The 23,102-nt window shown below is 39.0% G+C and overlaps 1 protein-coding gene across 1 annotated transcript; it reads left to right on the top strand.

Moving 5' to 3' along the window:
• Positions 1–313: 313 nt before the first annotated feature.
• On the top strand, positions 314–21,497 carry LOC140232265 (MICAL-like protein 2). Its single transcript, XM_072312397.1, has 5 exons — positions 314–355; positions 1,811–1,934; positions 2,498–2,594; positions 18,549–18,784; positions 20,994–21,497. Exons 1-5 carry the CDS (start codon positions 314–316, stop codon positions 21,065–21,067), a joined length of 573 nt encoding a protein of 190 aa, XP_072168498.1. The 3' UTR covers positions 21,068–21,497.
• Positions 21,498–23,102: the final 1,605 nt, after the last annotated feature.

The following is a 23,102-nucleotide window of genomic DNA, read 5'->3' on the forward strand; positions in this document are numbered from 1 at the left end:
CGGAGAGACCCAAGTATGCGCCTCCACCGGTCAGGACGCCATCAAATGTTGGAAAGAGGAGAGCACCTGCACCCCCTGCCATGAAGAGGGAGGTACGTCCAAAAAGTTTCAAAACTTTTGTCATTCTTTTGCTCAAGATCATATACTGTAAGAGTCATCTTGCTCCTGTCCTAGCCACTCTGAGACTTTACGTCCGTTCGAGCGCTCTCCTAAGGCGAACTGTACCGTACCATACCCGCCCCAGAGGAGCGCTGGAATTCTCCTGAAGTGTACATTACTGTACTGTACCAAGCCAAAAGTGGACCGCTTCCCCATGTGCTCCAAAAGGCCACCAAAAGCGTACCAAAAGTTCGCTGTAAAGTATGTGCATAATATGTCACAATGCGAAGACATGATCATTCTCTTTGTTTGGGACAGCTGTAAGTATGGGCATGGCTAGTAAGTGATCAGTGGGAATCAGTGGGAATGATGGGGGATGATTGTTCCAATTCTTGTGGGATTCATTTAAGAGTACATTATATATCTATTGTTGTGTGAAAATTGTTTGCTTCAGAATGGTCTCATATTCAAGTAATGTGCAGTTTAATGTTACAATTTTCACACAACAATAGATATATAATATACTCTTAAATGAATCCCACAAGAATTGGAACAATCATCCCCCAGCATTCCCACTGATCAGTTACTAGCCATCCCCTTTAAGTGCGCCAGGTGAATGACCCTTTTGCTACAAAATGCGTGACTTCTTCTAATCAAGCTGAATGTAGTTTGATTACCAGATTTGACCATGCAGAAAAGAAAACAGCCAGCATAAAAGTTTACAATCTCCCATTGTACCCAATCACTTTCAGAGCTTTGATTGTAGAGTATAGCTGAGAAGTCAAATATGTTCACTTAAAACAATCTTGGATGGTAGTCACGATAAGTCTCAATATTAGGGAGTAGTAGAAGTCAGCTCAATACAAGATAGTAGGGGATTTTCCATCCTTATGGAGTTGAAGCCAATGAGATGGTTTGTTTCATTACACAAAGGAACATAGAGAAGACGTGGCACATGATCAAGTTTTACTCTGTAGCATTTTCACAGAATGTCTTCCAAAGCCATTCTTTATCCTGTTATTTAATACCATTCAACAGAGCTGTCAGGTCTCCCTGAATCAGCAGGAGACCTCCAGAAAACTTACATCATCTCTTCATGTTGTGACAAGAGAGCATAATATAAAACCAGATTTTTGTGCCTCCGTCACAAAGTGTCGCCAGAGGTGTTATGTTTTCGGGTTGTCCGTCCTTCCTTCCGTCTGTCTGTCTGTAATCAATTTTGTAGGACAGGGTAACTAAAAAAACGTTTTAGGTATCTTAATGAAAGTTGGCATGTATATGTATGAGCGGGCGAAGTTGTACCTATGAACTTTAGGTGCACATGCTCAAGGTCAATGGTCAAAAGTTCAAGGTCAAAATATTCGCACGCGTTTGTTTTTGCGCTGGTTTGTGGTTGCGCGAAATGCATGAAAATTTCCACTTTCAGTATGTTGTACGTCTGCAGAACATGATGCCCAATACTGTAAAACAAGAAATGTTCATGTGCATTTTAATTTTGCGAATTTTGCAAGAGCCAAGATTCGCAAAACTATCACAGATGCACGTGAAAGTTCTCATCTAAACTATACGCATTGAATGTTAACAGGCAATTTGCGAAAATTTCATGCCGCGAAAAAGGTCAACGGCTCTGATTCACGAAAATTTCATGCCGCAAAAATATTGTGTTTTACAGTATCTCTTACGCTCTGCATGTTTGTATGTGTGTTGGCAGGTTGGAAAGGACCACATAGACACGTGTGTGATCCAACAGGAGCTGCAAGAGATCGAAAGCAGACAGAGAGAGCTGGAACAGAGAGGAGTGGAGCTGGAGAAGAAACTTCGCCAGGATGGCGACGGTGAGTTTACAAGTCTCGCAAGATTTGCCCAGCAGCAGTAGAAATCCTGCGATATGATTGGCCCCAAGCTGGTTCTGTTTTAAGCATTTGCCTTCTTGTGCTGGATGGCATATTTGTTTTATAATCAACTTTTGCCTCATGAGGAGTACATAGTACATCATAATCAAACAAGTTAATCATACATCGTGATAATTATGGTATCTCTCATTGCTCTGACATTTTCCAGTGCTGGTTTCTTCAAAGTTGCATGGTATGTGGAATATAGAGTGAGCTTCTGAGCCTATGAAAACAATAGTAATCAATCTTTAGCTGTTTAAACTTTGTTTTGAGATATAGACTTTCATTGTTCCAACAAACTGGGAAACATGCTTTCTGTTTTGTTGTGTGAAGTTAATAGTTTGACCCATAACCTTCTACTGCAGCGGAGCAACAACAGCAACATCAATAACAACATCGAATATGTTTTATTTTGACTTTGTCAATGTTGTAATTCCTGAACTCATTTTGTTTTTTACTCTACATTTCACCCCCTGACCTCTGACCTCTGCCGTGCTTATCCATAGACGATGCCACTCATGATGACAGTCTACTGGCTGAGTGGTTTGAGGTGGTCAACAAGAAGAACCAGCTGGTCAGGAGAGAAGGAGAGCTTGTCGCACAGTAAGTAATTATGACCCATCCCTATTTCTGCCTTCAAAAATCTCTATTCCCACATTCACATACTTGTCCCTATTCCATGTAGAATCATGATGTCTAATCTTTTCTGACATGCCTTATTCTTTTTAGCTCTGTGTTGCTGTGGTGATCACCCACAGCTTTCCTCAATTTGCTTTTCAGTTCTTAATTCCCATTCTCTAACACCCCTTCTCCCTCCCTCTTTGCCCTCCCCTCCATGTACAGTGCCGACCGCGGGAAACGTCACAAAAACCCCTAGGGCAAATGCGGGAAGCCCTTTCGTCCGGGCGTACTAGGTAATACGCGGGCGTTTGGACGCGTACAGACGAGGGAAGTCGCCCGCACTTTCACGCTCGTCTAAACACCCGCATTTGCCCGAGCGCTCCAGCGCGGAATTAATGATATGAAAATCAAACTCTCCCGTCAACCATCGGCTACATGAAGGAAATTAGCTGAAATCGATCCGCGAAAATCTTTTGAAAAGTATCAGTAATTTGCCGGATGTTTGCTTTTACGTTCGAAAGTAAAATAATAACCATAACATTCAGCTCCCGAATATGCTAAAGCAAATGTCCAATGATCCCTTTGACGTTTGGAAATGAATAACAATAATACTCCGTACGATGATTAAATAAATGTCGGATGTTTGCTTTTACTTTCGGAAGTAAATAGCAATAATATTCATCTCCGGAAGATGCTAAAATAAATGTCGGATCTTTGCTTTGACGTTCGGAAATGAATAACAATAATATTCAACTCTGTACGATGATAAAAATAAATGCCGGATGTTTGCTTTTACGTTCAAAAGTAAATAACAATAACATTCAGCTCCGGAAGATGCTAAAATAAATGTCGAATGATCCCTTTGATGTTCGGAAATTAATAACACTAATATTCAACTCCGTATGATGATTAAACAGATGTCGGGTGTTTGCTTTTACTTTCGAAAGTAAATAGCAATAACATTTGGCTCCGGAAGATGCCCAGAAAATGGCAGATGATTGCTTTTTACGTTTGGAGGTGAATAGCAGTAACAGTCTGCTCCATATAATAAAATAAATGTCGGATATTTGCTATTACATTTCGAAATGACGAACAGTAACATTCAGCTGCGTTTGATGGTAAAGTAAATGTCTGATGTCTGCCTTGACGTTCATAATGAAAAACAGTAACATTCGGCTCCGTACGATGCTAAAATGATTGTCGGATGTTTGCTTTTAAATTTGGAAATGAATAACGGTAATGTTCTGCTCCGAACGATGCTAAGATAAATAACAGATTGTTGCTTTTACATTTGGAAATGATTAACGGTATCAATCGGCTCAGTTAGATGCTAAAATAAATAGCGGATGTTTGCTTTCACGTTTGGAAATGAAAAAGGATAACATTCAGCTCCGTAAGATGCTAAAATGAATGTCGGTTGTTTGCTTTAACATTTGAAAATGATTAACTGTAACATTCGGCTCCGTAAGGTGTCAAAATACTAGTAAATGTTGGATGATTGCTTTTGCGATCAGAAATGAATAACGGTAACTTTGGCCTCTTTACAATGCTAAAACAAATGTCGGATAAATCAGATAATTTTGCTTAACATTCGACGTCGTGCGATACCAAGTTGATTACATAAACCTTCGACACTTCGTTGCTGCTCAATTTTATTTGATCTCGACATTATGGACGCTATACCTATTTGATTTAATTGTCCTTATTTTATCAACCTTCGACATCAGCCGCTACTTTATAGTTTTCTCGATCACTAACGTCGGACGGTATGACCTAATCAACTTTGGACATTGGTCGCTATTTAATAATTTCATCAACCTTACACATCGGTAGCTATTATTCCGATGTTCGTTATTCCGAAGGCTCTCTAGTCCGAAGATTCGTTATTCAGAAGGTATATTGTTCCGTTAATTTCATTTTCGGATTCATGAATCTTCAGAATAACGAACCTTCGGAATAACGCCACAAACGTTCGAATTAACGAACCTGTAGGTTTAGGGAATTTGTGTGTTTCGAATTTAACGACCCTTCGGAATTACGAACCTTCGGAATATTACGAACAGCACCCATCCGATTATCAACCTTCGACATCGATCGCTGCTTACTGATTTTATCAACCTTCGACGTCGACCGTAAATAACGTATTTGATTGACACTTTCGACGTCGATCGCTGCACATTAGATTGGCAAACCGTCGAAGTGTCGATCGCTGCCTATTTATTTACTGGTTCCCCAATTTCTGACTTAGTTACTGATTTAATCTACCTTCAACATCGGTCGGTCATTATATTGTAAGTGGCCACTTATTGTCTCGAGCTTGATATTTCCCAATGGCGTCCACGTCTACACACACACACACATAAAAAGAAAGAAAAAGATCTGAGTCTTAAAGGTCTAACGAGGCGTGAAAGTCCGTGTGTGATGCTTTTAATTGTGTCATTCACAATAGTGTCACGGTCCCTAAGATGGATGAAAGAGGCGCAGATCTTAAGAAGCCACTTGAGTTGAAGTTTAACACCGTCTGTCTATTCTTAAAGTACACGATTTGTAGGGAAAAAAGAAAAAGACAAAGAGAGGGAGAAAACAAAGAAAACGTAGGAGAGAGAGAAGGGTATGGCGAAACCACCAGAGTGGCATTATGTAATCAACAAAGCTGCGTTTAACTTCACTCGAGTCCCCGAGAAGTGGTACTACACGTGCATGCATAATGTTTATCTTGGATACATGTACTGTAGGTACCCTTCTCTCCTTTCATGATAAATTGTTTATACGTATCACATAACTATGTCAATGCATGTTTACGTCGCAATTTGTCCAATCGGGGTTTTCCCTCTTTAAGGAGTGCTTGCTTTCCAAGAAAAAAAAAAAGAAGGATGAAATCAATGATTATGAGCAAAACTGAATGCATTTAAGCAGCGGAATCGCGCTACATCAATAGCACTCCAAAATCTTCGAGTGATCCCGGAGGTCACTCCGAGTGAAAATGAACATTTTCACTCAAAATTCACTCCAAATTCACTCTAAATTGACTCCGTTTTAAATGTATCCACCCCTTCAAGTGTGAATGTTTTCATTTTTTTTTTTTTTTTAGAGAGAGAGAGAGAGAGAGAGAGAGAGAGAGAGTAGGCCTACTGTGCATTGGAATACGAATCTCTGCTGTGTAGCGATATTATGATCGCTATAAAAACGATCAGTTCGATGAGCAAAGCACGTGCTTGCCCTGCCAGCAGTGAGTGCGCCATGTGGTTCCAACATACTCATCTTGTGTGCCCAGCGTGTTTTTATCACAGAACTCTTGTGTGTAGAGTTCTGTCGTTTTTACGTTATGGTCAATTCATGACGTGTGAGTGCTTCGACTTGACGCCTGTGAGATTGACAGGTGCCGTTTACGAGAATAAAAACTGTCAGTAGTGACTATCAATCCCAAAATCAGTTTCTATATAATAATCAGACTAATTACTTAAATGTAGAGTTACATGTAGTTACATGTATTTCGAATGACAATGCGCACATCCCCTTTATCATCACACTTTTGATACGGCGGACAGAAGGCCGTTAAATTTCATTGCTCTCAATGATTCGATACAGTCATAGCTTTTAAAAGGTCCAATTAAACAAATTGGATATGAAATCACGGTTACAGCTCGTTATTCCGAAGGTTCGTTAGTAAGGTTCTTTAGTCCGAAGGTTTGTTAATCCGAAAATGAAATAAGGTTCGTTATTCCGAAGGTTCGTTAATCCGAAAATGAAACAAAGCTCGACTTACTTCGAAGGTTCGTTACGGACCCTATATCATTTCGGATCCTATATCATTTCGGATCAACGAACCTTCGAGATAACGAACCCTATTTCATTTTCGGATTAACGAACCTTCGGAATGACGAACCCTATGTCATTTTTGGATTAACGAACCTTCGAAATAACGCCGCAAATGTTCGAATTAACGAACCTTTTTTCGTTTTCGGATTAACGAACCTCTATGGTTTAGGGAATTTATGTGTTTCGGATAAACGAACCTTCGGAATAACGAACCTTCGGAATAACGAACAGCACCCGAAATCACGTCTTTATCTTGTTAAGATATAAGACAAAAAAAGGGTCCCTCAGTTCACGAACTTGCGATGTTTCTTTATTGCGTGTGTTTCTAGCTTGTGTTTGGCACTCACGGAATGAATGCGCGTGCAGTATATGGTAGGCTACATACTCGTGCTCTTGTTGTTGCTGAACATTTCCCCTTCACAGTGATTGTGTGGCATGATCGTTGAGTATGTTCAGATGGTGTTAGTGCGTTGATTAAAATGTTACCACAATAGATGCACGTGTGCTATAACAACGATCTGAGGTCTTTGCTCCGCGCTGCTTTCTTGTTTACAAACATTGAATCTTGGTGAACTTAATTCACTATCGTCCCCATGCTAACATGCAAAAGAAGAAAACGCTTTTGTTCTTGTTTATGTGTACCATGCAGTGAACGGAAGGTAGACCTGTAAACTGTGCCGCTAGGCCCTAGCTGTAGTTAGCACTTTGACGGATTGTCACTGCTCGTCTACTATTCGAAGCGAAATGAAAATCAAACTAGAGATCTCGTGCTGTATACTTTCTCGTACTGTGTACTATGCAATTTGTGGTAGTACTTGTCAACGCTGTTTTTGGCTCAAACTTTTCTCTCTCAAACTTACTTGGTTACGCAGGGGCGGATCCAGGGAGGACCGCAACCGGCGCCCGCCCTCCCCCTTTATTTTTATTTTTTGTTGTTGAAACAAAAGAAATGTAAAAAAAAAAAAAAAAAAAAAAAAAAAAAAATGGGGGAGGGGTGCGTGCGCCCCCCTTTAATTTTGTAAACGCGCCCCCACTTTACGGAATTCCTGGATCCGCCCCTGTTACGGGATAATACCTATCAGAATCTGTGCACGTGAAAAGCATTCAAACTTTCCCATGTTTTTGCTCTTGCATTAAAGGCGTATTAATTCACCACGTATACATGAAACAAAACCCCCATAGTTCTGAAATGTGAGTTATAGGGATAGAAACAACTGCTGGAAAAAAAAAAATTGAATCCGTATGATCGAAAATACAGTACACTATGTGAACGGTTACAGTTCGCTATTCCGAAGGTCCGTTAATCCGAAAATATGAGGTTTGTAACTTGTTATTCCAAAGGTTCATTTATCAAAAAATGAAATAAGGTTCGTTATGCCGAAGGTTCGTTAATCCGAAAATGAAACAAAGGTCCTAATTCCGAAGGTTCTTTACAATCTATAAGAGAAATACTGATATCTCCTTATATTCTAGGCTTTATTACAAAAAATTATGTAGGATGCTTTGCACAACGGACCTATTATGCATCAAGCGTGATATCTAAAACATCTTTTAAATCACTGCTCCCAAAGGTAAACATATGACCTTTGTGTATCTACTCGTTTGTGTGTATGTGTGTGCGTGTGTGTGTGTGTGGGGGGGGAATAGTTTCCTCCTTCTTCTTCTTTTTTGTTAGAGTTTATCTTAGTTGATCTTGATACAGTGTACCTCTTTCGGTGCGCCCTTTCTCTTGTTATGTCACTTCATCTGTTTCTACATTTTGAAGCAAAGTAATTTGTTCAAGCATTGTGTATGTCCTCGTAACCGTAATGTGTCATTTTGCTGCGATGAGTTGGTTCTATAATATAGTAGGCCCTATTATTGCTGTGAGATGTAATTTTTGTAATAACGTGTTGAGAATAACAGATTTTTGTTTCTGAACGAAAGGAAAAATGACGGAATTGTTTTGATAACCAATGTGGATGACGTGTTGAGAATTCTGATTCCTGTTTCTGAACGAAAGGAAAATGACGGAATTATTATTTTGATAACCAATGTGGATGACTACCTTCTATAAGTGATTTTGGTGTGAAAAGAGAGTTTGCTCAAAGAAACGCTTCTCATGAATGGTCAACGAAACAAAATACATCATACAATGCAACGTGACTCGCGTGCATTTAGCAAACGAAATGTCTAGACCTTTAAGTTCAAGTAAAATGCATAAACACAGAATAAGAAAGCAGACAAACTAACAAATATGGAATTAATGACCGCAGACGTAACGTAGGAAAACCTGACACCTATGCTTGAAGAAATTCCCACAAAAGCAGAGCGCAAGATAAAAGAATACATGTGCGTAGTCCATACAGGTCGTGATGCGCTCGGTCGAAATGCGTATGTCGCAGTAAACGAAATTTTAGGCATGTCTACACATGTATATATAAATACTTGAATTCTACATACATTGTATAGTTTTATCTTTACAATAATACATAAAACAACCCCTTTCCGCATCCCTAGAAGTCATAAAAGAAGAAGAAAAAAAAAAGAAAATCGCCCTTAAAGTTCAGGTTATGTTCAAGCTCACAACCCGTTCCCCCCCCCCCCCCCATGATGCAACAGTCCTGCTTTATAGCGACGGCGTTAACGCTTCATCGCACACACATAAATGGCGACAGCTTGGGTGTGTGAGAAAATTCATTCTTAAATGGATGCACCCCCATGGCACTCAGGATTATCACTGACCCTCCTATGCCTTTTGTCTATCCACCCTCCTGCATTAATCCCCCTCCCTTCACCTGTTGGCCTCCTTGCCCATGACCTCCCATCCTCTCCTTTTGTTTTCTTTGTTCCGTGTCCCTAGCCTGTCCCTGACTGTTCGTGTTGTGTGAACTTCTTTATAATGTGATTGCTTTCCCTGCCTGATTATCATTTTGCCTCTGACGAAGATTCTTTTGGAATCAAAAGCTCAGGCCCCTTTAGAGTATAGACTCCATTTTACTCCTTTGGCACGCCACTGATATTCGATAAGCAGTTTTCAGCATTTTTGTGTTTGTTTGTTTTTGTTTTTGTTTTGTTTTGTTTTGTTTTGTTTTTGCTACAGATAATTAGCCAATCACAAGACAGATATAATTCGATTCTAACCAATACCAAAATACGGTTGCCTGAATGTAAACTTTGGTGTGTTTGTGTTGTGTGTCGGCTGCAGTGTAGTTTGAAACAACAGAAACAGAAAAAAGAAAGAGGCACGCAATGCGTGCTATATACGAAAAGCCTCATTTACCGAGAAAGTTGATCGCTTCCATTCTCCTCCCATGTTGTTGTCGATGGAAGCGAAAGAGAATGCTTTTAGCAAGTATACCAGTACCTAAAGAGGACCTGAGGAACCCGTTGTTTTGAATGCTGTGCTCGGTACGACTTCAAAACGCAGTCGAAGTAATCAGAATGCCATTATAATAGAACTGATAGCTCTATAGAAAACTTGTTTAGGTCAGTAAAGGTTGCCGTAATGCAATCTTTGTGGAATTGACTCACTACATCTGAGCATTTTGAAAAACGTGTAGAGTACTTTCGTTTTGCATATAAATGTTAAGAAATAGTTTGAACTATGAAAATAAAAAAGTATGGTTACTTCAACGATGTTGAATAGTTCGATTAGCCGTGATGCATAAAGAGAATTCATGAATTCATCTGACTAATCCTTACCGATTGATGATCACTTCTATAAGCCAACAGTTAAGCTGAACTGCTTTGGAGTGATAAGACAGGTAAACGATGAAAACTTGGTACATGTTGTATGCTATTATAATTATTATAAAATCCTGTAGCCAGAACTGATTTTACGATCATCTTTAACCTTTCAGAAAGTTCCAGTTTTCAACTTAAATAGTAGCGATAGCTTGTAAGAGTAAATTAGCATCCCTCTATTTTTGGTCAATATGCATACTCTTAACCCTATTCTAACTGGGGGGGGGGGGGTCAAATTGACCCCCCCCCCCCACGTTTCGCGTCACGATTCTGCAACGAGCAAAGATTTTGCCGCGTCGTTTCACAACTCTTTTCATTGAAGTCTTCCGCATATTTTGAGACCAAATTTGCGACGTCTGAGTACACCGTTCTGAAGTTACGTAATGTTATGCAAATGCATGTCAACCGGAAAACAGCTCAAATTCATGATATCGTGTGCAAATTGAATGTAAATTGTGTTTTTGGGGTTAAATTGATATAAATTATAGTATTTCATCTTTGAACCATTGAAATTAATCAATTCTATATAGTGTAGATAAGCCTGAAAAAGTGCCTGCAACAAATTTTGAAAAACAACAGAAAACACAAGGTCGAAAAAACAATAAAATACATAAGAAACTAACAAAACAATAAAAAACAAAAGAAATTGGTTTTGACTGTGCTTTATTTTTAAATGAAAATTGGTTTATATGTCTTGAGGAATTTTGACACAAAAATTTAGCAATACTTCAGTCTTTTTTATGGAGTTATAGGTGAAAATATGATTTCATGCACAACTTTGCATCAATTTATTAAAAATAGAAAGGCAATATTTTTCTATTGTATGACCATGTAATCTTGTAGTTGACATCCAGCTCTATCTTCAGGAAAAATTTCGCAGCGATCGCGCGATCGGTGGCCGAGATCTGAAGGGGGGGGGGGGGGGGGGGTCACCCCAGTAAAAACTCCTCCCAGTTAGAATAGGGTTAAGCCAGCTGGACAGAGCGATCAATGGGCGCGATTATCACCACGCGTGGTTAACCTAAACAATGCTCGGCCGGCCTGTTCGGTTTCAGTGTTGTTTTTTGTTTCTATTTCCCCCTTTTAAAAACGAAGGTTCCTTAGTCCAGCCATTGTTTTCGCTTCCTGCTCAAGACATTGAACAGTTCAGCAAAGCTGAAGTTTAGATCACTAAACGGTGACATCGATAATAGGACTTAGATCACAGCCGAAAGTGCGCTCCTTCATTACTCTAGAATGAGAAAGAACACCCTGTCTGTGTTCAAAGTTGGGTTACGGACGATGAAAAAAAAAAAAAAGGTTTTAATCATGAATTGTCGGATGACGTCGGCAGATTGATGATATAAATATTAGCGTATCATGGGAAAGATTAAGTAATGATGAGCCCAATGATATCGCAGGGCTCCAAACTAATTTTTATTTTTGACCACCAAAATCATTGATTTCTATTTTTTTTTTTTTGGTGGCCAAAAAAATCAAGAAAAACATAGGAAAAACTAAATCGGTCCTACTAAAAACAATTATTAAGCATTACTGACGTGACAGGTACCCATGTCTAAAATAAATGAATACAAAAGTAGATCATCTTATCACCATTATTCTGAATTCTAAGATTTAGCAAATAGGCTTATAGATAATTATAAAAGTTGATGCCTATATAGGTGGTCATAGCTTACTTTTGGGATGAGAAAGTGGGAGCATTTCCAGATTGTTTGTTTTAGCATTGTAAAGAGCCGAAAGTTACCGCTATTCATTTCTGATTGTAAAAGCAATCATCCAACATTTACTATAGTATGTTAGAACCTTACGGAGCCGAATATTACCGTTAATCATTTTCAAATACACTGTATAAAAGCAAACAACCGACATTCATTTTAGCATCTTATGGAGCTGAATGTTACCCTTATTGATTTCCGAATGTGAAGCAAACATCCTCTATTTATTTAAGCATCATACTGAGCCTATGTATACCATTAATCATTTTCAAATGTGAAAGCAATAATCTGTTATTTATGTTAGCATTGTACCAGAGCTGCCAACCGTTCCGAAAAATTCGTATACGAAAAATCGAAGGGAATACGACAATATGAAAACGTCCTTAGAAAGTACGAATTCACAGTGGGGAAAAATAATGGGTAAAAATATCGCAAACGCACGTCGCATGTGCCATGTTATCTGTATTCAGCTGGGATATCGATGCATTGCGTACGCACCGTATGTGGAAAGCGCTGAATAGAAAAATGTGCGCACACGCATATCGCTGCTTGCGTACTGTGTACACCGAACAGAACTTCGCGCGCGTGAATCCCTGTCGCCTACGGACCCTGGATGTTTACATGGATCGCCGTGGTATCCCAATGTGTGGCCGGCCGGCTGGGGAGTGTCTACACACTGTAGCCAGCTGCCACTACAGTACCGTATGAGGCGGGGTGAAAGCGTCCCGTTGTGCAATGTCTGCTTCTTTTTCTCTTCTTTTCATCCTCTTGTCCCTTGCCTCCCAAGTACGAAATGATTTTTAGAGTGTTGTGTGTTTTTTTTTTATAACGCTATTGCATCATTTACTGCGAGGAAGTTGTAGAGGTGAGTTTCTGTTCGTGTATTGATGACTGATGTGCACTGCCCTCTGCAGTATATGTGCAGGTGAAAAGCGTTCGAACTTTCTTTCCAGAGTATCGTGGAAACTCGATTATTTCTAGGCCTATTAAAGGAGATTTCATATAACAGAATACTTATAACAAACTATTTTCCCGTCAAAATGAATCAATTTCCTTTGTTTTGTATCGTTTATTGACTTGATCCCATAGGATCTCGTCGCAATACCGAGTTTTATATGTGTGTTTATTTTCGCGTAGCTTTCGGTGCTGCAAAACTTTTGCTAGGGCCTAAGCTTACTACTAAACTTCGTTTTATTTCCGTCGTTTCTCACACCTCGTTTAGTACGATTTCTTACATTTTATATCACTTTATCTGTTCCCTTTATACTTTGAAGTATTTAAACGTTATTCTCTTAGTGTCTCGCACTGTTATTTTCGTAACGGCGATTTCTCCGCTTCGCTGCAATCGAAGCGACGGAGTTTGATCCCAGCCGCTTCGATGTGCTATTTGTTGTCTTTTCTAAATGTTTGTGTTGTTGGGAAGTGTTGATACTTTGTATTTGTTTCCTAACCTCGAGGTTAGGGCCTGCCGTCTGAACGTAACTATGAGTTTCCTAGGTATTTATCTCGAGGGATTATGCATGTTTCTCAATGTTGATCATAGGAAAAGGCTAAAATGATCTTGAGTGATGTCTGATAGTGATGATAACTATGCTGGTGACTGGTGTAAAAAGACGGCTTCCTGTGAATGCTTAGCGTACGTGACGTTTGTTTTATTTCCCTTTCCCTCTAGTCTTCTTTCCCCCTTACTCTTCTTTCCCCTCTCAAGAATGATTAAAAAAAAGAAATTACGTACACCTCACAACAAAACGAACCATGTGCTATAGCAACTTTCGTAAAGTTAAATCTAAATGTTCAATATCAGCAAAGAATAAGGCGAAAACACGAATGACAATAAATAAAAGCGAAGAGATTGTGTATGCAGTCTCTTCGGCTCGAAGAAACTTGACACCCCACCCCTCTCCCTTGTGGAAATTTCCACAAAAGCAGGTGCCACACCCAGGTGCGTGCCAGACGAAAGAATGCGCGCATTGGAATAAACAGCGTGTAAGTATCCTGGAAATATCGATCGAAGAACCAGCTCATTAGTTGAATTAAAGGAATAATTCCAAAGATATCATGATTCTATGTCTATAGCCTTTCTTTCGGCGCATAGTAGGGAACATCGAAGAGTCGATTATAGTGTACTTGATCGAATATCTAATGTTCCCTGAACAATAACAAAAGGATTGATTATTAGTCAATTAAAAATGCAATCACAGAAATACATGAAAGGTCTCGTATGCCCAGACAAATTCACTACGAGAAGGTCCAATGAGATGCAGTCATCACCTGGTTAGACAGCAAAATACAACGTGTAAGGACAATTAATTTCAGTTCACGCGCATCAAAACTGCTTATTACTTTTCAAAGTTTTGGCTATCAACATTCGTTCGTGGGTGTATTTTGTTTGTTTGTTTGTTTTGTGTGTTTTTCCCTCGTGAAAGACGTAATGATTTCTTCATATCGAACGTAAATTGCATGTTTACCGTAAACAAGCCATTCAGCTCAGCTCAGCTATGGCGCATTCGATCCATCGAACTTGCAGTAACCTCTTATAGGCAGGAGCACATGGCGCATTCATTTAAACTTGAAAATGAAGCCACGTGTTTGCACCACATCGGCGCTTCCACACACAGCGCGGCATTTTGCGATCATCGTTATAGCAGACTTTCCAATTCCAGTCAGGGGAAAAGGAATTGGAATACTTCGAAGAATACTGATGTTTAAAATCCAATAAAATGAAAAAAGCCTGAAAACAACGCATGATTATGTTTTGATAGTACATAATTGGAAACACAGAACAGAGTTTTGCATCCGCTCACACAGAAGCTCTCTTGAGAAGATCAAGCATTCCCCGTCACCTGCTAGAAAATGGAAGCTTCCATAATCAGCCCAGAAAGATTTTGGAGGTACAAACTTGCACTTGTACACATTGCGAGAAAGCAATCAATCAACGCTGAACATTGCGTAGTTTAGAATCTTTATCGTGCTGGTGACCAGCTGGATGCTTCGGCGTGTGTCATAACGTTATGTTTAGAGCCTGTAGGCCTCATAGCAAAAAGAGGGAGATTGAAAAAAAATACGAATTCTGGTGGAAAACACGAATTTTGGAGCTGCTGAGTACTAATTTGTGCTTCGAAAGGTTGGCAGCTCTGTCGTATACGGAGCAGAATTTAACAGTTAGTCATTTCCAAATATAAAAGCAAACATCCGACATCTATTTTATCATTGTACGGAGCCGAATGTCACTGTTGTCCACTTGCGAAAGTGAAATGAGTCATCTGACAATTATTTCATCATATCGTATGGGGCCGAATTTTGAACGTCAAGGCAGACATCAGACAGTTTTTTTTTTGTGTGTGTGTTTTGTTTTGTTTTGTTTTTGTTTTGTTTTTTACCATCAAACGCAGCCGAATGTTACTATTCATTTCGAAATGTAATACACATGTAGCAAATATCCGACATTTATTTTAGCATAGTACGGAGCAGAATGTAACTGCTATTCACTTCCAAACGTAAAAGCAATCATGTGACATTAATCATTTTGGCATCTTCCGGAGCCGAATGTTATTGCTATTTATTTGCGAAAGTACATAGCAATATAAATTATAAGCAAGCATCCGACATTTATTTAAACATCGTACGGAGTTGAATATTATTATCATTCATTTCCGAAAGTCGAAGGGAGCTGATTGTTATTGTTATATTTCGAACGTAAAACCGAATATCAGACATTTATTTTATCATCGTATATACGGAGTTATTTTGGTTATTCATTTCCGAACGTCACAACAAACATGCGTTATTTATTTTAGCATCTTCCGGAGCTGAATGTTATTGCTATTTACTCTTGAACATAAAAGCAAACATCAGACATTTATGTTATCATATACACGGAGTTGAATATTATTGTGTTCATTTCCGAACCATCGAACGCAGCTGAATGTATACTGTTATTCATTTCGAAATTTAAAAGCGAACATCCGCCAGTTATTTTAGCATCGTATGGAGCAGAACATTACTGCTATTCACTTCCGAACGCAAAATCGTATACTCAGTATACGGAGTTGAATATTTTTGTTATTAATTTCCGAACGTCACAGCAAACATTCGACATTTATTTTAGCATCTTCCGGAGCTGAATGTTATTGCCATTTACTCTTGAACATAAAGGCAAACATCAGACATTTATGTTATCATCGTATACACGGAGTTGAATATTATTGTGTTCATTTCCGAACCATCGAACGCAGGTGAATGTTACTGTTATTCATTTCGAAATTTAAAAGCGAACATCCGACAGTTATTTTAGCATCGTATGGAGCAGAATATTACTGCTATTCACTTCCGAACGTAAAAGCAATCATCTGACATCTATTTTGTCATCTTCCGGAGCCGAATGCTATTGCTATTTACTTTCGAAAGTACAGGCAATCATCCGTCATTCATTTTATTATCGTAAGAAGTTGAATATTTTTGTTATTTATTTCCGAACGTCAAAGGGATCATTCGACATTTACTTTAGCATCTTCGGGAGCTGAATGTTATTGCTATTTACTTCCGAACGTAAAAGCAAACATCAGATATACATTGTATATTTTATAAACGTATATACGGAGTTGAATGTCATTGTTATTCATTTCCGAACATCAAAGCAATCATTGAACATTAATTTTACCACCGAACGCACCTGAATGTTACTGTTATTTATTTCGAAATCTAAAAACAAACATCCAACAGTTATTTTAGCATCGTATGGAGCAGAATATTACTGTTATTCACTTCCGAACGTAAAAGCAATCATCTGACATTTACGTTAGCATTTTCCGAAGCCGAATGTTATTGCTATTTATTTTCGAAAGTAAAAGCAAATATCCGTCTTTTATTTTATCATCGTACGGAGTTGAATATTTTGGTTATTCATTTCCGAACGTCAAAGGGATCATTCGACATATAGCCTACTCAAGCATCTTCCGGAGCTGAATGTTATTGCTATTTACTTTCGAACGTAAGAGCAAACATCCGGCATTTATCTTATCGTCTTACGGAGTTGAATATTATCATTCACTTCCGAACGCCAAAGCAAACATTCGGTATTTATTCCAGTATCATACGGAGTCAAATGTCACCGTGATTCATTTCTAAAATCAAAAGTAAACATGCGACATTCATTTTTGGGGCTTACGGAGCCGACTGTTACCGCTGTTCATTTTCAAAAGTAAAGGCAAACATCCGACTTTTTTTGTAGCCCGATTGGGCCACCGAATTTTCAGCAATGAAATTTTGGTGGCGCAGGTCGTTAAAAGTCGTGAATAGCGAGATGATCGTAACCGATGTCGATATGTTCTAATAATTATTGATACTTGAGTGATGAACGCATGTGCACAACTTCCGCAGGTGTACTTCTTTAGAAAGTAGCGAACAATCAAGGCAGTGGACATCAGAGTGTGATTAAATCGAAAAGAAGCCCCTGAAATCGGAATTTGATGAAAATGGGCAAAGTCGGAACTCCATGAAATGTATTTTGATTGAGCGGTCAAAATAAAGCTTAACGGGAATGTGCCCTTGAATACCCTCGTCCACCCTCGTCCACCCTCGTCCAACCCGCGTCAATCGAGACGCAAATTCCCGAGGATGGATTATCCGTGCGGGCGGATGGACTCGTCCACTGAACGCGTATACCCGCGGGTACCCGCGGGGATACGCGTCAGTGGCCTCGTCCAGATCTCGGAAAAGTGTGACGTTTCCCGCGGTCGGCACCGTATAAGCTTCCCCCCCTCCCCCACACCCTTACACAGACTCCACACCCTTCCCCCACCATTAAGTCTACCCCTCAAGCTATCTTTGCCCACCTCCCCCACCCCCTTATCATGAAGATTTCCTGTTTCACAAAGAAAAACGCATATAGGAGAAATATTATATGATTCACGGTACTATCACATGTCAGCACTCACTTGGCGTTCACTGCATGCTTCTTGAACAGACAGACAGACTGACTGACTGACTGACAGACTTACAGACAGGGGGGGGGGGGAGAAAGAAGGCAGCAATAAATGTCAACTCTGTGCAAAATTGGGCAAACATCCAAATGAAATGTCAACAAAAAATTGGATCTCTCCTGTAATTATTTTATCCTGCAGCTGGCTTGCTTCTTCTCATAGAACGGAGAAATGAAAAATTCCTGTCATTATTCATAGATCCCATATAAGGGCATGCATCCAAAAAGTACCAGCTGGTCAAGATCCTCAAGTATCTACATACTGTACACTGTATGCTAGCTGTTAACTGAACACAATGTTGTACCTTGTGCCAGGGTTGTCTTAAATGCCAAAATCTCTCCTCTGTGTCTTTTCCATAGCACCACTTTTTAATACTAGTGGTTTTAATAGTATGACAGTAGCAAACCATGACTATGAACTTTTTACCCACTGTGACTCTATGACAACACAAAAATTCAGTGGCACAGAAAGTGTTAAAGCATGTAGTTAATTTATGCATGATATTCTGTAGATATAAATCTGATTTCAGATTTTTCTTCCTCAAGTGTACACACGTTTTGCTTTTTCCCTCTATGAAAATCACCTGAAATTTTTTGATTTCTGATTTTTTCAACAAACATCAATATCATCCATGTTAATTTCTTTCCTTTTATTTCCATTTCTCTCTCTCACTTTCTTTTCATTCACAATCCCAGAGCGCAGCAGCAGGAGTTAGAGCTGCAGCACGCCGAGATTGAGTACCAGCTCCGCGTCATCCTCCAGAAACAGGAACACGAGCGCATCGATGCCGACGCCCAGCAGGAGGAGAAGCTGCTAGAGATGTTGGTGGAGGTGGTTGCTAAGAGGAACCAGGTGGTGGAGAGACTGGAGGAGGACAGACTGAGGGAAGAGGCTGAGGATAGAGACATCCAGGCTCTGATGCAGACAGGTGGTGAGTCACTTTAATTAAAGGGGAAATCCTGTCCCAAAATAAGTTAGTCTGATAGAAAAGAGTAAAATCTTACGAGTTCGACGGTAAAATTTTGACTGAAATCAGATGACAAATAGGGAAGTTATAAAATTTTGAAGTTTTGCTAATTTCTGCGAAACAGTTCTTGTACAGTGGATATAAATATGCAAATGAGTGTGCTGACCATGTCATAACCTCACAATTTTCCATTGATCATGTACAAAAAATGATGAAAATTCAATGTTTCTGTCATTGAAGTCTGAGACATGATGTTATTCCTGGTTGAATAACTTCAGAATCATGATCAGTTAGATATATCGGGATTTGAGCCTTGGGCGTAATTGCGTTTGAATGAAAAACTGGAAATTTCACAATTTTATGTACAAACTACAAGTACATTGTATATGGCAAGTTGTGAGGGAATGACATACTCACTTTGCCATTTGCATATTCATATTAACCGTTCAAGAACTGTTTCCTCAAAAATTAACGAAACTTCAGAATGTCAAAACTTCTTTATTTTTCAGCCGATTTTGATCAAAGTTTTACCGTTGAACTCGCAGTATTTTACTCTTTCGTACTAGACTAACTTATATTTGGAGTGGATTTACTCTTTTAGATCATCCCCAAATCTGCCATCTTTGGAGAATAACTTCCTCTAAAATGCATGAGATTCTTGCCTCCAAAATCTGCAAAATTTGAAGAATAACTACTTCTGTGGATACTTGACATTCTTTGCTTCTGAAGATGTTGGCAGGATTGTAGTTTTTGTTAATCAAAGTGTGGTCCTCCCAGGTAGAATTAATTTTCTTTTTCCACATCACCTCCCTCCAAAAGATTCCAGCATTGCAACGTTTTGCAAATTGTTATATAAAAGCATTAACATTCAAAACAGATAATCTCCTCTGTGATGTAATAATAAGTAGTCCCATTAATCTTGGATATTCCTGCATTGTTGTTTGTGTTGTGATATAAAAGTATAACCATACAAAATAGATTTGTTTCCTCTATAATTTGATTTTTCCCTCACGTCATTGAAATTTTAGCAGTACAGTATTCATCGCATAATCGGGCATCTGATAATCGGGAACCTCGCTTAAATGACATATGCTTCCCAGAAACATTTCCAATGCACGTTATTTTCACTGGATAATCGGGCGGGGACCTCTGATAAAGGGGACAATTTTTCTTCAAGCGATCTTTGATTTTGTTGATATTGTACACAAAAAATCTACCAAAATACCACAACAATATTACAAAGATTCCCTATCAGTTGTCGTTTACATCGAACTTACAAAGCAAGCTTCGGACTGGTGTGTTTTGACCTCCGTCCATCCAGTACACGTACATGCATAGCCACAAAAGCGCCGTGTGGAAAGTATCCATGCCATTGCGAAACACATGCTTTCGCGAACATTCTTCTCCCCTACATATAAGCAAAGCCATGTGCAGGGAGAGCTAGAGGGTCGCGCCGAGGGGTAGCATGGTTGTATATTCATGTACATGTACAGTACGTCAGTATTTGTGTGTGTGTGTATGTGTGTGTGTGCACTACATGTACATGTCGTATGCCGTTAGTGTATGGTGAGTGCTCATCGCGAAATCGGGCACCCCGCTTAAAGGGGCCGTGTTTGCTACTCCCAACCTGTCCCGATTATGCGATGAATACTGTATTTGATCTTGTGATCTTAAGGCCAGGGCCTACACTTTGACGTATGAATGGCACATATTTCTGATGTGATGAAAAAAAATGTGTGTTTAAGCAGGTAATTTGGTTAACCCTTTGAGGATGGACTGATTTTGCTATAACATGTATTTTCCATAGACATCTGCCCTAGTATTCTCGGGACTCATCCTCAATGGGTTAAATGTAGCTACATCACCACCATTCTGTCGTGTTGTGATTTTGTTAGCTTTTTTATCATTTTATAACTGAGTAAAATCATGACTAACCTGTTGAGGACGGTTTGATTTTGCCAAAACATGCATTTCCCATAGACACTTGTCCAAGTATACCCGGGACTCATCCTCAATGGGTTAAAGATAAAAGGATGGATGTAGAACTCTGCCTTTAATATCATTTTACAGTTACAGACTGTACATGTATGAGTATCTTTTTAGGTAGAATGAGTGCTTTATAAGAGTCTCTATTATCATTATTATTATGTATTTTCTTCTTTTCTTCATTCAGGTTCAGAGAAGAAGAAGGAGAGTGGAAAGGAGAAGAAGCAAAAAAAGAAGAGTAAACTAGGACTTATCAAGTGAAGACTGGTAAATCAACACATCTTCAATACCTTCCTAAAAGAAGAGTAAACTAGGACTTGTCAAGTGAAGAGTGGTAAATGAACACATCTTCTTATACCTTCCTTACACCTTTCTTAAGGAGAAGAAGCAAAAGGAGACAAGTAAACTAGGACTTGGCAAGTGAAGACTGGTGAATCAACACATCTTCTTAAATTCAGCAGACATTGTTGGTTTGTGATGCTATTGTCTTCTATAGATAAACCAAACTTCAGGCTGTGGAGTAATTCAAAGAAAGGGATAGAGATTTAGCCTGCAACCAGTCTAATGGGAAGACTCAAAGGGAAGGGCTGTAGTGTTGCTGTATCTGCTCATGGTTGATTAGCTGTGTATTCTCAGGCTAATGAACGCTGTGAATCTTATCCTTGATCTTGATGACTGACACAGCAATATATTGAAGAACCCCACACAGTGCTGTTTGATGCACATGTTAGAGTTTGACTTTTGACTAAATCAGACAGATAATATATAAACCATGTATTTTGTGTGTATATGGTTTTGGAAATTTGGACTTTGCAGGACAATTTTATGAGTGCTTGAAATCACATCAAGAACTGCGATGACAAATTCAGAAATAAGTGTTTTCCTTTTTCTGGTGAAAACCAAATCATTTCCCACTCGGAGATGATATATAGGGCATTTGTATTTGGGTAGTGATAATTTCACCAGTTGTGAATATCAGTTAGCTCACAAAATTCACAAAATACTTGTATAAAATACTGCAAAGTATACCATGTATACAGCATTTATGAAGCTTCTTAAAGGTAATGATGTTACTGGAAATGGTTGTTAAATCTACAAGATCTGCCCATCACAGGTACACTCATTACAATGTGTAACATTCAAGCATAGGATCTTTTGTGAAGCCCCTGATACTTCTATTTCAAATGGAGTTACATTGTATCAGCTGTGTGTGGCACTGTGCATTGGTCAGATTTACTGCCATGATCTGTGAGATAAATATTGAAGCTTTTTCCCAGCAGAAATTTGGCTTGCGTAGGAAATCAAAAATTGTTTGATGACATTTCCTCTGTATCTGTGAGTAGAGAACCGTTTGTGTCTCACCATGTACATTGTACACCTATGCAGCAGTGAGCAGTGAGCTACATGTACAAAATTTACAAACACTCTTAGTCTATATGAACTGAACACTGTGCATTTAAGATGGCTGGAGTAATGTATGTACCATGAAATGTTAGTAAAACAGGGTATTGTAAACCCACAGCTAAATAATAAAAAGGAAAGAAGTATGATTTCCAACAAATATGTGAGCACATGTCTCAGTTAAATAGATATTTAGAGTCAAGTTTGACTTGCCTTATAGGTTCGAAAGTACGACGTGCAGCTGCCATTTTAACTTTGTCAAGCGGCAAAAAGTAGAGTATACCAGTGACTACACGTATGTGCATTACACGTAAAGCTGTAGTGTAGGATTTACTGTGCAGAAATCTTGAAACTCTGTACAACCATAAAGATGCATGTGTAGTGTACATTGCAGAGTTGTATTCCTAAGGTTGTGTGATTATGTACCATGGATTGAAGACGTGGAACCTCTATACTTGATGTATTTCAAATGGGCATAAAGTAAAATGTAGGCCTACAGATGCACAGTGTTGTACACACTCAAAACCCACGCAGAGTTATACTGACACGAATGCATACACACACACACAAACAGCATGTATGTATATATTCACCCAAATTTATTTGTTCCTCATACAAGTAGTTATTCACAGGGTCAGCTGAAAAATCAGCCAGTGTCTTTTGTTCTTTTTTTTTTTTTGTCCCCTATTGTTCAATGTAGGTTTGAATAACGGGCTTTGGATGCAAAACCCCTTTGTTAAATTTGCTTTCATTCATGGTACTAAAATTGAGAAACAAAGATCTAGTTTGCTACAAAATAAGACATTTTCTTTTAGTTCCTATGTGTGAAATGACACACAACCAATGTTATCGTCAGGGTTTGAATCTGGAAATGCCCCAGTTTGTGACATGTCTA

This window comes from Diadema setosum, chromosome 8 (genome assembly GCF_964275005.1).
Source record: "Diadema setosum chromosome 8, eeDiaSeto1, whole genome shotgun sequence".
Taxonomy (NCBI): Eukaryota; Metazoa; Echinodermata; class Echinoidea; order Diadematoida; family Diadematidae; genus Diadema; species Diadema setosum.